The sequence below is a fragment of the Cololabis saira genome, chromosome 1, assembly GCF_033807715.1.
Source record: "Cololabis saira isolate AMF1-May2022 chromosome 1, fColSai1.1, whole genome shotgun sequence".
In the NCBI taxonomy this organism is placed as follows: Eukaryota; Metazoa; Chordata; class Actinopteri; order Beloniformes; family Belonidae; genus Cololabis; species Cololabis saira.
This window is the reverse complement of record NC_084587.1, coordinates 27727942-27744541: the sequence shown is the minus strand read 5'-3', so window position 1 is coordinate 27744541 and position 16600 is coordinate 27727942. Positions and strand designations below refer to the sequence as shown.

The 16600-nt window shown below is 42.6% G+C and overlaps 2 protein-coding genes across 2 annotated transcripts; both read left to right on the top strand.

Annotated features, from left to right (window-relative positions):
* Positions 1 to 4043: 4043 nt before the first annotated feature.
* On the top strand, positions 4044 to 8883 carry actb1 (actin, beta 1). Its single transcript, XM_061719902.1, has 8 exons — positions 4044 to 4098; positions 5344 to 5553; positions 6503 to 6629; positions 6730 to 6969; positions 7344 to 7590; positions 7674 to 7865; positions 7956 to 8137; positions 8243 to 8883. The coding sequence occupies exons 1-8, from the start codon at positions 4058 to 4060 to the stop codon at positions 8384 to 8386; spliced, it is 1383 nt and encodes a 460-aa protein (XP_061575886.1). The 5' UTR covers positions 4044 to 4057; the 3' UTR covers positions 8387 to 8883.
* A 1287-nt stretch (positions 8884 to 10170) lies between these two features.
* fbxl18 (F-box and leucine-rich repeat protein 18) lies at positions 10171 to 16600 on the top strand. Its single transcript, XM_061719888.1, has 7 exons — positions 10171 to 10338; positions 12256 to 12453; positions 12678 to 13027; positions 14248 to 14383; positions 14464 to 15542; positions 15745 to 15963; positions 16057 to 16600. The coding sequence occupies exons 1-7, from the start codon at positions 10258 to 10260 to the stop codon at positions 16211 to 16213; spliced, it is 2220 nt and encodes a 739-aa protein (XP_061575872.1). The 5' UTR covers positions 10171 to 10257; the 3' UTR covers positions 16214 to 16600.

Sequence of the window (16600 nt, the reverse complement as noted above, 5' to 3'; positions counted from 1 at the left end):
TACCCATGCAGGATTCTGAGTGGGTGGGGAGGCTATGATAATGAGGCTCTGTGCTGATTGGCTGCCTGAATGAAGCGATACACCACTACGAAAAAATGGCGGAAGCTCCGGCCGGCGGAGTTAGTTGTGGGCGTGGTTTCACGCATCAGAGGCCAACCTATGTAAATCACATTTTTGTTACGTAACGAAAGGGAGCAGAATCTGAACGGCTCGTAGATCCACATCACACTGGATGGCTCATCCGGGCGGCTGTACAGACACTGCAGAATTTGGTTGCTTTCCTCCTTCTCTGAGTTGGCAGGCTGAGGGGAGACCACTTTATATATGTTAAAGCAGGAGAAAACATGTTTTTCATAATAGGTCGCCTTTAAGATTGCATTTCTTCGCATGCGTGTCCATTTTATCCATTAATTACTAGAAGATATTAATGGTTTATCCATTTTTGACCAATCTAGGCAATTCAAACATGCATATCAAATAATATATTCACATCCAAAAATAAACATTGGTGCACCTTCTCATAGCTTTCTAGCACATTGCCAAGCTAGTTGCATTATGATACCATTAACTACTAACCAATCTTTTCAGTGTCAACCACTGGCTATTGAATTCCAGTTTTCAGCTAGGGAAAATTGCAGAAAATGGCACTGGAACTTTATTTCAATCACTGTAACAGCTGAAAACACAGGGAACCCAAGAGCACAACAGGCAGACTAGTAGAGTCCAAGAAGGTTTTAATCAGGTCCAAAAAACAGGCAGAGTTCACAACCAGGCAGACAAATCCAAGGGGGCAGGCAAGATGTAAAAACGGGGAAACAGGCTCAATATCAGGCAGACAGTAACAGTAGGCTGTGAAATGCTAGAGAGCTGGAGCAACAACACACTAGACAACCTGGCAGAGGACATGTGGAACTGGGCTGGTATATGAAGGAGGACTGATGACAATGAAAACCAGGTGTGGAGATGGGCGGGGAAGCACAGGTGAGTGGAATGAGATAATTGCCTGGCTGATGAGGGTGGCAGAATCTGAAATGAAAGGACAATTAGTGATCTGATACAACAGAGATCATCACATGACAGAAACTGTAATGTTTTTTTCAAGGATTAGAAGCTCAAAGAGGACATATTGTGTGAATCACTGTTTTATGCTTAAGAGCATATGATTCTGTGTTTGGTGTAGCAACTCAACAACCTTTTTGTTTTGTTTGGGGTCATAGGTTTGAAAATCAACGAGCCGTTCAGATTTTCAGGGTTCAGTCACATCACGGACCCTAATCAGAGTGTAATTATTCATCTTCTTCAACGTTATGTCCACTGTTTTCCCCATTTTGCTACATTTGCTGTGCCTCTGAAGTAGGTAGAGCAAATCTGTGTTGTGGAAGTTTAGGAAAAGTTCATCTGGAGGAAGAGGAGTTTCGATGCCAATTTCAGCCCTACATACCAGCTGCTATGAAGAGAGCTGTAAAGACATGGTCGAAAGGGTGGTTTTGTACTCAATTCTTGTGGTATTTTGACCTAAACATCTTACAGCCGTTTCATAAGTGCCTCGGGAAATTGTGTCATCCTTTGAAAGGAAAAACACAAAAGCAATAAAGTACATCTTCTTTAAACAGTAAAAAGGACATATTTCTGTTATTTTCCTTAACAATACATTTCAACAGTACATTTCACAAGAGGTTTAGCTCCTCCATCTTAAAGTAAACATGCACCAGCTGACTTGCAATCATTATTCGAAGAAAAGAAACAAGGCAGATCTGGAGATAGCCCAGTTTTTCTTATCACTGTATGTAACAGGAGAAAAACAAAAACACATCAGCTTGTTACCTTCAAATTCAGTGAATAAAGCATTATCATTCTAAAATATATATTTTTTATTCGCACAAACAGAGGCTGTATTGTACGACGGAGTATTAGGGCCAAACAAAAAAACAAAAAAAGGAAATTACGAGAATAAAGTCATAATGTAATGAGAATAAAGTCGTAAAATTACGAGAATAAAGTCATAATATTACGAGAATAAAGTCGTAATATATTATAAATATATAAATATAACTTCACAAGATGCTCAATATTCCTCATTTTAACACAGGGAAAAGAAGCTCTTCCTGTTAGAGTTCTCATAAATTATATTCTCATAATATTACGACTTTATTCTCGCAACATTACGACTTTATTCTCGTTATGTTACGACTTTATTCTCGTAATTGTACGACTTTATTCTCGTAATATTACGACTTTATTCTCATAATATTACGACTTTATTCTATTACGACTTTATTCTCATAATATTACGACTTTATTCTATTACGACTTTATTCTCGTAATTTTACGACTTTATTTTCGTAATATTACGACTTTATTCTCATAATATTACGACTTTATTCTATTACGACTTTATTCTCGTAATTTTACGACTTTATTCTCATTATATTATGACTTTATTCTCGTAATTTCCAATGTTTTTTGTCTTAGTTTGGCCCTAATACTCCGTCGTAGTATTGCCACTCACACAAAGGGAAAAATCAAACAGTCACTGTGAAGCCCCAGGTTTCATTTCTAATCTAGTTGTATGCAAATCTTTTAAGAACTGCGCACTCGGCATCACTCAGAAATGTACTGTACATCCTGTCTGACAGTGGGGTGTGTCTAGGTCCTGTCTGTCACTGCTACTTTAAAATGAGTTGTCTGTTCCTTTAATGTATAAATGGCTTCAAACACCTATTTTTCTTAAATGTCATTGACAACATCATCCAGGAAGTTCAGAAAGTTTTTAAATTATGCACACACTGGCCTCACCCCTCTTAGCAAATGAACTCTGTCAGAAAGCAACACCATAAATGACTGAGAAACAGTGGTAAGGAACAAATATGCACTCTGACCTTCTAACACACTCCCACAACTGTGCTAAGAAATCGAATAAGTGAGTGATGGATGCTGGTATGGAGGAGGGAAACTAGCCAAATAAAGTATGAAAAAAAAAGCTAATGGAGAGAACACTGGAGAATGGGATGGGTCAAAAGTGGACAGAAGCTACCTGCTGGCTTCTTCCATATACGGTCCTAGTCAGAGCCAAGAGCCAGGCCTGTGAGTTTCTCTGACCATGTGAGTGAGCAATGCAGCAAGGGAGTGCCTCTGTGCAAATGTGTGTTGTAATGCTTGAGTCATGCACGCTGCTGAGTTTTGAAATGGCTCAAGGAATAGCAGAAAATGTAGCAGGAAACATTGAAAAACCTCTGTCAGGGAGGAGTTAAGTGACTACAAGGTTTAGAAAGAGACAAAAAAAATCTTGCTGCTGATTTAAGATGAAAATGTAAGAATATTTCTATCATTTTAAATGCAACAAACTCTTATGCAATCATAAACACAATTAAAATCCTTAAAAAGGGAGATTCATTCATTTCCTCCAAGTGGTCACATGATCTGAGCAATGCATTCTTCCCCTCATGTGACACCCTCCAATATCTCCTTATATGGACGTCATCCAAAAGAACTCTTAAAGGGATGGATAGGCTGCCCCGGGGCTATACTTGGTGTGTGTGTGTGTGTGCATGTGTGTGTGTTCTCTGCCTGTCTAAAGCAGGATAATGCCAGCAAGGAAAGCCAATTCCCTGATCACCTCATTCAGCTCCCCCACCCCATATGTTGTCCTTTGCTGTGGTCACTTCCTGTGTGTATCTTCAGAAATGAAGCATTGTAAAAACCTACTTCCTGCAGCCACTGGTGAGCTGGCTCTTATATATCCTTATTAGGAACGCACAGAGGTAGTGAGAATTCCCAGAGTCAGTTTATGAGTCTTCGCCTGGTGCCCTAATTGAGTTAAAACATTGCCCTGATCCAGCCACCATATTCTTTTAGTGTACTTGTAAGATGAAGCCTCCTAAACTGGAATATTATGTTTAAAAAACAAGCATTTCAGGTTAGATAGACAGAATAATTTGTTGAGTAAGACATGCAGAGGTGTGGTATGTACATGATGACGATACCTGACGGGGCACATGTTTTTATTGTGACATCAAGATACAACACACCTTTTTAACTGTGTGTCATAAAGTACCGTATGTGGTGTCAATTCCTCTGCAATCAAGCATTACACAAGCGGTGAGTGATAGGAGATTTACAGCTTCCTGAGTTTTGCTGTAACATAATAACTCAGCTTGTTCACGTCTGGCACTCGGCTGTGTGTGTGTGTGTGTGTGTGTGTGTGTGTGTGTGTGTGTGTGTGTGTGTGTGTGTGTGTGTGTGTGTGTGTGTGTGTGTGTGTGTGTGTGTGGGGTATGCCAGGACAGAAGTAATGCCGCGTTCCATTTGTCCTCGGAAGTGGGGATTTCCCAGTTCCCAGTCGGAATTTTCAACTGGAACGCCCCTCGAAGTGGGATTTCCCACTGGGAAAGTGGGAGAGTCTTCACCACCCCCGAGTGCACATTCCAAGATGGCTGCCCCGGTTGTAAACAGTAGAAGAGAGCTCTGTAAAAATTCGTAGCACTTCATTCTAGTTTTGGTCACACTAAATCAGTCGTATACAAGTATTGTTCGGCATATATATGCTGCTATAGTGTAATTTACATTTTTCATGTGGTATATGCGAACTACAAACTTGTTTACCTACTTTGTAACTGGAACGCTGATAACTCGGCTGTCATTCCCAGTTCCAAGTTCCGACTTCCGAGGTAAATGGAACGCAGCATAAAACAGGGTGTTAACACTGCTGTCAGTGACCCTGAGCTTGTCACCACTCCAAAGTCCTGGCTGCCACCACTTACATACATATCTAGTGATAATTGAACAAATGCGTCTTTGCAGTTAATGGAACAATCCAGATAGTTCTGCATTTCTTCATCTTTTTCATCTAAATGAGATGGTTTATGAATCTGTTTGTCATAGGATAAATCAGTGTAATCAGGGCCTGCATCAGTCGATTGAACTACATTGAAATATATATCTTGGCCTAATGGAGCAATGCCAAACACATAAAAGCACTATTTCAAATAGTTTATACTCTGATATGTTTTGGAGCAGTGTGTGATTTGCAGTCCACCTTTGAAGCACTTTTGTATTCTCATCAGGGCCGTTACAATAAAGATAGAGAAGAAAAACAAGGTTTCAGTGACTAATAAACAATCTTTGATTGATAACTTTGGAGGTATATGGATTAAGGCTGATTTATGGTTTCGCGTTTACACCAACGCAGAGCCTACGGCGTAGGTTACGCGGCGACGCGCTCCGTACGATGCGCGTCGCCGTACCCTACGCCGTACCCTACGGCGTAAACCCTGCGTCGATTTGACGCGGAACCATAATTCAGGCTTTAAGTTTGCATGTCGTTCGTGCCCACTCTCGTGTCAGGGCGATCTGCATTAGCCACGCCCCTCTGGAAGCGGCGCAGCCAATCAGAGGCCGCCGTGCGGAAAGATGTCCTTTTATGGAGAGGGGCTGCAGCCCGGGCTCTAATAAAGTCCTGCAACTTACTGGCCTCCGTCGCAGTCTGGTCCAGACACCTCCTCGAGCAGAGCACCGCTCAGTCCCAGGCTTTACTCACTATCCTCCTCAGCACAGGTAAGCCCAAGATCCGGACACTTTCCGTGCATCTTCACTGCATTTGCTTAGTTTGTTTAGGTTGTTTTAAACTATCTTTGATTAGAGAGTTGCTTGATACGGCTGTCTTATTTTATTTTTTTTAAAAGGGAAGGTTTTGTGTTGACGTAAAACTAGTAATTAATCCTATAGGAGGAAACTGCTTCACTGTGTTCTCAGCTGTCTGAAATCAAGACTGCGGTTTAAAAGCTTGACCTTCTCACTTACATGTCGGTGTTGTGCCAATCCTTTCTACCTGCCGAGGTTCTGCGCATGCGCACAGTCGATTTTCAAAGTTTAATTGCCACGCCAATCATTTCATGCACGATGTCAAATTGACAATATGGGATGTTGAGTATTTGAGCCTTCAAAATAAACTACCCATGACATTAAGTGCATTGCACTTTGAACATTATACGATAAAGATTAAAAAAAATGCCAATTCTATCGCTTTATTTGATAATTAATTCAGTCATTGGCCTTTTATTTAACCAGGCAGGTCATTAAGAACACATTCTTATTTACAAGGACCACCTGCTTATTTTACCTGCGTTCAAAGACCGTTAACTTTAATGCAACATTGCACGTTTGCGGTGATAACGCTATAAAGTGACTGGGGCGTGTTTAATGTTCTGCTGGCTTGGCTGGCGAAGCCAGCGTGGTTCCGGGGGAGGGAGTGGTCGGCTTCGTTTGGGCTGAAGCCTCACGGGTCTGTTTGTGGGCCGGTGCCGTCGCCAGGCGGCTCTCACTCTTGCCTTATATGGCCATGACCAGACCCGGTTAGAAAAACTGCCTTTTTTGTTTCTCAGCTCTGGCTCTGGCTTGGGAAACTGCGACATCCAGCGTCCACACGCAATAATGCCTAGACTTTTTATGTCCAAGTGTAATGTTGCTGCACATCACTAAAGTTTGATGTCCTTTTCTCCATCAGAAAAATGGAAGACGAAATCGCCGCCCTCGTTGTTGACAACGGATCTGGTATGTGCAAAGCTGGCTTTGCAGGAGACGATGCTCCACGTGCCGTCTTCCCCTCCATTGTTGGTCGCCCCAGGCATCAGGTAATTTATTTATTTTTTCTCCCCTCCCTTTACAGTTTTACTCTAAAATCTTAAAAATGACAAAACAGATTAATCTAATCACCGTTTTGCTCTTTTGTAGGGTGTAATGGTCGGTATGGGCCAGAAGGACAGCTATGTTGGTGATGAAGCACAGAGCAAAAGGGGAATCCTGACCCTGAAGTATCCCATTGAGCATGGTATCGTGACCAACTGGGATGATATGGAGAAGATCTGGCATCACACTTTCTACAATGAGCTGAGAGTTGCCCCCGAGGAGCACCCAGTCCTGCTGACAGAAGCACCCCTGAACCCCAAGGCCAACAGGGAAAAGATGACCCAGGTAATGACGCGCATACAATCACTTAATCTGCAGGGCCCAACAAACTTTTCAGGCACTTCTTCCTCTACTCAATCTCATTTCCTCCTGCTCCTTTAAAACTTCAGGTGTCTTCTGCCTTGAGTTCATCTGTTCAGCTCTGTGGATTCTTCAGGTTCCCTTTCTCTCTGTTGTAGCATGGCTTTTCTTTACATTTGACTTGATCAAGTACATGAGCATCTAACAACTTGGGTGTCTGCATGACTTTAAACTGTTTATGCTGCAGCACTCGAGTATCTTGACTGTATTCTAATAAGACTGGTGTGCTGGTTTGGTATTGACACTGGCATCTTGTGGGTGGTCTCATGGTTTAAATGACTGTCTCTTCCCCCTTCCAGATCATGTTTGAGACCTTCAACACGCCTGCCATGTACGTGGCCATCCAGGCTGTGCTGTCCCTGTACGCCTCTGGTCGTACCACTGGTATCGTCATGGACTCCGGTGATGGTGTGACCCACACTGTCCCCATCTATGAAGGCTATGCTCTCCCCCACGCCATCCTCAGGTTGGACCTGGCTGGAAGGGACCTCACAGACTACCTCATGAAAATCCTGACCGAGAGGGGTTACAGCTTCACCACCACAGGTGAGCTTGCATGAAAGTGGAGACAGCTGATGGTCTTCTTGGCAAAAATTCACTAGAATAACCACAACCTGTCATCCTCACAGCTGAACGTGAGATCGTGCGTGACATTAAGGAGAAGCTGTGCTATGTTGCACTGGACTTTGAGCAAGAAATGGGAACTGCTGCCTCTTCCTCTTCATTGGAGAAGAGCTACGAGCTGCCTGACGGCCAGGTTATCACCATTGGCAATGAGAGGTTCCGTTGCCCCGAGGCCCTCTTCCAGCCTTCTTTCCTGGGTAGGTAATCTGGGGAAACAAATCTAACTGGCTGGACTGGATAAATCAATCTCTGGACAGGAATGTTAATGTCACTTTAAACCCCCTCAGGTATGGAGTCTTGTGGTATCCATGAAACCACCTTCAACAGCATCATGAAGTGTGACGTTGATATCCGTAAGGACTTGTACGCCAACACTGTCCTGTCTGGAGGCACCACCATGTACCCTGGAATTGCTGACCGCATGCAGAAGGAGATCACTGCCCTGGCACCCACCACCATGAAGATCAAGGCAAGTTTAATGAACCCCTTATGTAATGACCATAATTCCAGTACTTCACTGGATGTAGGTGTGGCTTGACTTGATAAATAATCCTCTTCATCTTGCTCTCTGCAGATCATTGCTCCCCCAGAGAGGAAGTACTCTGTATGGATTGGAGGCTCCATCCTGGCTTCCCTGTCCACCTTCCAGCAGATGTGGATCAGCAAGCAGGAATATGATGAGTCTGGCCCCAGCATTGTCCACAGGAAGTGCTTCTAAAGACTGAGTCCACCCCCCCACCCCAGAAAAAAACCCCACTGCTCCAAGCCCGAACAGGCTCTGCATACACGTCTCCACCAACACGCTGTATGCTGAGCCTACACCTCTTCCCATTCTGTCTCACTCTGGCTATGGCACTATTTGCCCCCTAATGGGGAGAAACTGATGCCAGAGCATTCCAGGCAGTGTGAATTGAAGAACATGATAACGTTGTCGTGTTTGTGTAGGTCATTCCAGATGTCTGTGTTCACCTTATTTGCCTCTATGAAGGTTTATTCTGATGGGCCCTCTACCCATCAGACCTGTAGTTTTGCTTGATATGTAAATTATGTAATCTGAATTTTTGTTTTTGTACTCAGCCTTAAATAATACTTGGTCCAGTTTGTCATGCAAAAAAGCCAAGGCTTCTACCTTGTGTTGAGGTGTCTGAAGGTTTGTGCATGGGGCTTCACGCCTCTGGTTTCCACAACAACCCAATAAAGCGCACATGTCTGAGAGCTACGTCTGTTTGGTCTTCTATTTAAATGCAACTTGAAATTTCTGCAATGACTCACCAATGGGGGGGGGGGAACTGGTGTTTACAATGACGCAACAGAATAATTGATCATGACAAGTGAGTTTAGGGCAGCACGGTGGCTTGGTGATTAGCACTCTTGCCTGCGAGAAGGTTCCCGGTTCAACTTCCTGGCCCAGCGGGAGTCTGTGTGGAGTTTGCACGTTCTCCCAGTGCTTGTGTGGTACCCAGGTACTCCGCCTCCCACAGTCAAAAACATAGGTTGACTATTTTTACATCAGTCCAGGGACAGCGGATGCAAAATAGCCTTTTGGCTAATTCCGGCACATTTTACATTGATTTAAATGTGTTATTGTGCACTGTCCCTGTAATTTAAACCTTTAAATAGGTTAATGATTCTAAATTGCCCACAGGTGAGTGGTTGTGTGTATGTGGCCCTGCGATAGACTAGCAACCTATCCAGGGTTTTCACCTATGAGCTGGGATAGGCTCCAGCAGACCCCCATGACCCTGCAAAGGATAAAGCAGATATAGAAAATGGATGAGTTTAAGGTGTTTACAACCTTGTCCTATAAATACAAGCTACATTGAGTATTCAAGGGTCTCAAGAACATTGGGGTGATTAAAAAAAAAAATCCATGAAAAGAACTTTAGTTTTGTGACTTCTGATGGATCTTGAAACCTTGGCCATTTAGAATGAGCAGCTATAAAGGCAAGACATTTCATGAAAGCTGGCACTCCCTTGCTGGCAAAGATCTCATCTTGAACAAATGTGAATCCAGCACGAGGTTATCTTTCCCATGGAGGTCTGAATTTTTTTTCCCCACTATCCTGTCAGAACAGACATCCAAGAAATTACAGGTAGCCTATGTCAAATCTTGCAATTAATGGATATCAATCACATTTAAATTAATCTTACATTGGTGCCCCTACAAAACCATGTATATCCAGTTTTAAGTGTGTATTTTAGTTTACCATTATAAATGCAGTGTACAATATGTCCATTGAATGGATTTATCAAGTTTATGGAAAATGTGAATTAATACTTTTGTGATCTTTTTATCGTTAGTGTTCAGTCTTAATAGGTCACAGCTGTCTTTTATTTAGGATACTCTATCCCCTTGTTTTTTTTGCAATAAAAAGTAAATTAAGTTAGTACAGTAATCGGATAAAAACGTGAAAAAGTCCTGCCCTGATCACAGGCCCTGACCCATGGACCGGAAGAAAGTCCGTCCCTCAAAGTCTTCCTACTTTCGCAGCAGCAGATAGTTCCGCTCTGCTAACGGGCGTTCAGGATGCGCCGGTTCGGGGGGAAAGCAGATTCAACCAAACCGATCATGAAGTTCTGTATAAGTGAATGATCAATTTCAAATCCTCCGGATCGATCAGCGGGGCTGTGCACGCCACTAAAGAAGCCATGAATCAACAGATTTTACAGGTGGGTTGATGCCGAAACCTCAACATGTTCACCCGGATCAGACCAAACAAGCAGCGGAGGCTAATTTAATCACCACGCTCTTAAACCTACAATTAACACGTTTTCAGCTGGTCAAATCCATATTTTGAAATGACCTTTTTCTTTGAATCCTCACATCCGTTAGGCCGTTTAAACAACTCGATGCCAAACGTTCTGGTACCAGTTGTAATCAGTAATCGAGTTGTAAAAAAATAAAAAATCAGGGGGGATGGCGGATTTTATCATATGGGGACAGATAATTTGTGCTGATTACAAATAATATAATATATTACAAATAATAGCAGTGACCAAAACACCTGCAGAAATACTGCAGGAATGACATAGCAGCAGGTAAATGCAGCCTTCTGTAAGCTTTAAATATCCACTGGGCTTACATCAAATACATCAAAACACAACAATAAAAAACAGTTTTCTGAACTTATCAATATGCCTCTGTCCTTCACAGGATAAGTAAAATGGATCACTGCAAAAACTCAAAATCTTAACAAGAATATTTGTCCTATTTTTAGTTAAAATGTCTCATTTTAGTAAAAAAAAATCTCATTACACTTAAAACAAGACTCATCACTGGAAAAAACAACAATTTTCACCTGTTTCAAGTAGATTTTCACTTGAAATAAGTAGAAAAATCTGCCAGTGGAACAAGATTTTTTTGGTTGTAATAAGAAGATAAATCTTGTCCCACTGGCAGATTTTCCTACTTATTTCAAGTGAAAATTTACTTGAAACAGGTGAAAATTGTCAAATAAGTTATTTTTCTGGTGTTATTTTTCTGGTGATGACTCTAAATGTTGAAATAGCAGTAAAACCACATTCAGTGATTAAATGACATAAGGGATGGAAAGGAGGGATGGCAGTTTTACAGGGGGGATGATTTTGACCGTTTTTATTTCAGGGGGGATGCCATCGATCCACCCTCATACCCCCTCAACTCCAGTACTGGTTGTAATGCAGATTTCTAATCGTACATGTATACTGACTACATTCATATTTGGGCTTTTAACTAATCTTAATATTTGTGTTTACAAACGCAGGATGGAGCGGTGTATAGGCTGCAAGATCATGTGTTATTTCTAGTACAACAAATAATGATATCACATCACATTTCCATGATATATTCATCTGTAGGAATGTAATTTGTTAATTCAGCTGTCTGTTTTAAGGTTATCCAGAGCAAACATTTCATTTGATGAGTGATGTCTGGTGGTGATAAAATAAACAACCAAGAAACACAGAGACAAAATCTTTATTGTCACTATACAAAAAGATCAATGCAGTCCCATTCATTTTTCCTAAATGCAAAGAATACAAAAGAGAATTGCCAATAAATAGACCAGTATAAAAATATAGATGAACATAAACGTGTGTGGATGTATCACACACTCATACACAAAAAGTGCACATTTAAAACCAACTTCCTGCAGTTTGCAACAGCATGTAAACTGTTTTACGCTTGTTTTTAATGCTATGTTTTTCTGTAATTATTTTTTCTCTATTTCTATATTGTTTTGTACTGTCTCATTTAAAAAGGAATCTACAAACATCTGGGAGAACAATAAAACAGCAATGTTCAATAATTAATATACACATTGGTATTAATGACACTCTGATTGTTCTTAAATGTATGATCATATATTGTCTTAAATCTTCGGATTGCAAAGCTATTATTTCATGTCTCTAAAATGTCTTTGTCACACCACCAAGCTTCACAATAACAAACAAACACAGTTGGATATAATCACATACCTGCACCTCAGTTCTCAACCTGTCAGAGAGACAAACGTTTTACAGCAAGTTGATCATTCTTTGTAAAGGCTGACTCGACATTGAGATGATCTAAAAGCCTCTAAAATTGTCTGCATTTGCTGTCTGTCTCAGGCTGTATGTGATGAGGACACAATGTCCTCCAACTCTGTTGGGATGTCGGATTTGTCTGATGAGATACTGCTGTGTATCCTCCACCATGTCCCAGTGTGTGATCTGCTGATGAACGTGGCAAATGTCTGCCAGAAGTTGCACACATTATGCCACGATAAAACCCTGCTCACCAACGTCAGGCTGTCTGAAGAATATCTGGTAAAGAAATTCAGAAAAACTTTTAATCCTCTTTGGAGCTGATATTATTTCAGTATTCATTTTCATTTAATCCTTCAGTTCATGCTTGTGTACATTTGAATTCAGTATTTTCAAATATTTCATTAACTTTAATTTAAAAAACTAGTTGGTGTTCAATGCATTGACATTATATATGAGGATTTTAACAGGATAATGGGTGAAATTATGTAAATGTTTCCTTTCAGGCTGACGATCAGTTGGTCCGCCGAACACTGAAGCAGCTGTCCAACCATGTTCAGTCTCTGAGCCTGAATGGCTGCTACTGGTTGTCCGGTTCCACCATGGAGCACCTTGCACGCTGCAGAGGAGTGACGCATCTTGACGTTACCGGCTGTCGCCTGACTTCTCTTAGCCTGTCACGTCTCCTCTCCTCCCTGTCTTTACTCAGATCACTTGCTTTTGACGTGAGGCCATGCTTCAACTCGGCCCTGCTGAGTTCAGAGGCCGTGGATTCACTGAGCCGCCTGACGGAGCTCAGACAGACTCTCTTCACGCCAAGTTATGGGGTGGTGCCCTGCTGTGCCCAGCTGCGCAAGTAAGAACCTGTTGGATTGCAGAGATGTGGTGAGAGCAGTGGCCAGAATTGACCTCTTGTTTGGCATGTCCACTCAAGTTTTTAGAAAATAGTTTAGACTACAAAACAAGTCTAGAGTCAGGCCGCCTTGAGATGGCAGCATGGAAATGATAAGTACTTTAAGATTAACACTAATAATTGCTAATTTGTACTAAACATCAAGGCTCGAATACTTAAGAAAGGGGAACATTAAAAATAAGTGTTGATATTTCAGTCGTAAAGAATGAGATGGTTCATAGAGTCACACTGCAAGAAAAAATAAAAATGTAGCACTACAATGCCTCAGGTGTCTATGGACTGTTTTCTAATCTAATACTGCTTTATTATTTAGACTGATACTATACAAAGCATGATACTATGCACAGAAACTATATAAAAATGTATAAAAACTGCACAAAGGAACAGATTTGTGTATGGCAGGAGATCAAAATCGGGAGCTGCATCACAGAAAGTTTGTATTTTATAGAACAGTCCTCATCACAGAGTCAGCCTTCATAATCAATAAGTTCAGGTTTGAGCTAAGATTGCTTGAAGTTGTTTGAGTCACTAGACTTGGTGATGCTGCCCCAACAGATAAGTGCACATAAACTACACTTTCCACCACAGAAGTTTAGAAGATACGCAGCATCTTCCAACAAAAAGAAAAAAGGACCAAAGTGTCCTTGGAAGTACAAGTGGACAACAGACTGGATTGCCTAACCTGTTGTCTAGGTCAGCTCCCAGGTATCTGCAGTCCTTTGCCACCCTTTTTTCCAGGATGGAAATAATGTTTAGTATCTTCCTGCTCCTCCCTTTAAAATCCACTATTATCACCTTTTTTCTTGTTCAAGATGTTCAAGATCAGGTGATTGTTCCCACATCATGCCATTAAATGCTCCACCAGTTCTGCATTCTCAGCCTCCTGTGATACACGTCACAACAGCAGAGGGATTTTAATATCATAAGATTACAGGAGTTTGAGTTTCTCTGTAAGTCTGAGGTGAGCAGGGGGAATATAAACCACGAGAGCACCGTCCCGTGTGGTGCTACTGTGCAGCAGAGCACCCATTCAGCCTCCCAAACTGTGATCTGCTTGTCAGCTGCTCACTGATTTGTTCATTTGTTTTCTAAACCTGACTGGATACTGTTCAGGATTACAGGGATGACGGACAGAATATGTTTGTGTGTCTTTTGTCTCGTAGGCTGATGCTGCAGTTCGACATCCCAGATGTGACCAGAGAGGGCGTTGGTGTTTGCTGTCAGTTAATGGTTGGTCAGAGCAGTGTGCCGCATTATGAGCAGCTGGAGGAGTTCACCGCAAGGCTGGCTCCGGGAGAGGTCAGCTTTTCACTACACCAAACTTGTTTCCATGTGCACTATACGCTGCGACTGACGCATCTGTGTCTTAATGGCCGCAGGTCAACCAGACCTTACTGCTTCTTTACCTGGCAGTATTCAGCGTTCACATTCCGAAGCATCTCAGAATTTTCCTGGTGTCCATTCCTGGTCCAAACCCGGCTCACTGGCCAGCCGCTCCCTCTCTGGCTCAGAGCTTGGGTGAACGAGGAGACCTGGTGGCCCTGCAGCTCCCTCGGTCCTGGTTAGATTCTTTGTCGCTGAAGAGAGCTCTGGAGGGAAACAGTCCCAAGCACCTGAGCTTCAGCCGCTGCCCGGCTCTATGGCCCCAGGTGTTCCAGTCGCTGCTGAACGGAGGAGTCAGAGATGCCACGCAGCTGATCAGCCTCAACCTCAGTGGGATAAACCATGTTCCTTACTCCGAGTGCAGGAGTGTGGAGGATCAACTGGTTTCTGGGACAGTGAGCCAGTTGGCGGCAGCCTGCTGCAACATTAAACACTTAAACCTGATGCACACGCATTATCATCATGAACACTCATCTGGGCTAAATGGGGAGGCACACCTGTGTGCCAGCTTGGCCAGATTCAAACGGCTTCGCTCGCTCACTCTGCCTGCATGTGCTCTGTCAGATGGCTTAAATACATCCAACATCTCCACACGCAACCCGGCTCTCTCTCCGTTGTTCCAGGGCTTGAAGAAACCGCCGCGCGTGGGCCTTCAGACTTACAAGCCTGATTCAGAGCCACCTCCTTCAGGGAACGGCACCTCAGGGTTGGCCTTGCTCACTGCCGGCTGTCCTTTTTTGGAAACTTTTGAGCTCATTGGTCCAGGATTCGCCTCAACGCTTCCTCGGCTGGAGCCCTGCTCCCGAGCCAGCGTGGAGCCTCGCGGTATGTGTGCATGGGCACGAGGAGTTGGCGACACGCACTTGGCAGCACTTGAGGCGTTGCCTCGATTGCATCGCGTGACTCTGGCTGGACTTCCTGGAGTGGTCAGAGGAACGGGACTGGTACAGCTGACCCAGCAGTGCAGAGACCTAAGAGTGTTATCCCTCGCCAATCTGGGATCCCTGAAAACTATGAGTTACACAGCTGCCTTGTTGGACGCACTTAAGCAGTGCACTCAGTTGCAAGAACTCAGGTGAGATGATCCTTTCAATCCCCTTTAACTGTTCATTATATAAATAGAAATGTAACACGTTCCTTATATTAACATATGCATTATGTTATTAACGTATGAAAAAGTAGCATATTGTGGAACAGAGATCTCAGTTAAAATCTTAGTACTTTTTTTTGTTGTTCTTTTTGTTTTTATGTAACAAGATTGTGTGTTTGTTTCATAGGTTAGAGCAGCCTTACCTAAATGCCAATTCATCTTTCTTCGAGGCTCTGTCCTGCTGCTCTCGCCTCCAGCGTGTCTGTCTCATCTCGCGTAGCGGCACCTTTGACCCATCGGCCACAGAGACCTTCATGGAGAATTGCTGCCACGTCATCATGTGCCACATGTTCATGGGTGGCACCTTGGTGGCTTGTCGGACCCTGCAGAAAGCTCTGCTGGATAGGTCAGTGACTCTGTTATAGGATTTGAAGAGAGGGGGGTGCAGCATTTCCCTGCCAGATTAATCTCCAAATAATTTTTTTTCATCTTTTGTTAGATTTTCAGTTGAGCGCTCAGCTCTGAGTGTGGCCATCTATCCGTTACAACACGAAGACTTGCCGTCGGTCATCAGAGGGATTCCACTAACGCTGCTGGATCAGATAACTTTGTTTCAGAGCCACGTGGCGCAGCCACCACATTTATCACCACTGTGACATCAGGACAACGCTTAATAGTGAATGTTGCTGGAAATAAAATTTCACAAATCAAAGATGGTTATCCGCCCCTCAGAGTTCTTATTGTGTGTTTTATCAGCAAACCGTTCAAGCTGCTCTACAGCATCACATCAGCTGTGATTGTTTACATTTGTTTGACACAGTAATAAAGGGCCTTCAAGGGAATTTCATCCTTTTCAGACTTTAGAGTTTGGTTCATTGCTTCAGGACATTTCCTATGTGCTATTATAAATAATTTATCTTTTCAGGTTTTAGTGTTACATTTAAAATAAGTGCCAAAAATATAAATTGTGTTGTATGATTTTTAATTTTTTTTGAGGATGTGAATCAATGACCGTGTAATAAATTCCCATAAGTAGTTTTTAA

What these genes read in the sequence shown, in the direction of transcription:
- fbxl18 (XM_061719888.1), top strand. Translation starts at nt 10,258, where the DNA reads ATGATCAATTTCAAATCCTCCGGATCGATCAGCGGGGCTGTGCACGCC. An exon ending in GGCTGTCTGAAGAATATCTG is followed by an intron (nt 12,454 to 12,677) that starts GTAAAGAAATTC and finishes GTTTCCTTTCAG; the next exon opens with GCTGACGATCAGTTGGTCCG. An exon ending in CAAGGCTGGCTCCGGGAGAG is followed by an intron (nt 14,384 to 14,463) that starts GTCAGCTTTTCA and finishes TAATGGCCGCAG; the next exon opens with GTCAACCAGACCTTACTGCT.
- actb1 (XM_061719902.1), top strand. Translation starts at nt 4,058, where the DNA reads ATGTGGTGTCAATTCCTCTGCAATCAAGCATTACACAAGCG. An exon ending in CACTATCCTCCTCAGCACAG is followed by an intron (nt 5,554 to 6,502) that starts GTAAGCCCAAGA and finishes TTTCTCCATCAG; the next exon opens with AAAAATGGAAGACGAAATCG. An exon ending in ACAGGGAAAAGATGACCCAG is followed by an intron (nt 6,970 to 7,343) that starts GTAATGACGCGC and finishes TCCCCCTTCCAG; the next exon opens with ATCATGTTTGAGACCTTCAA.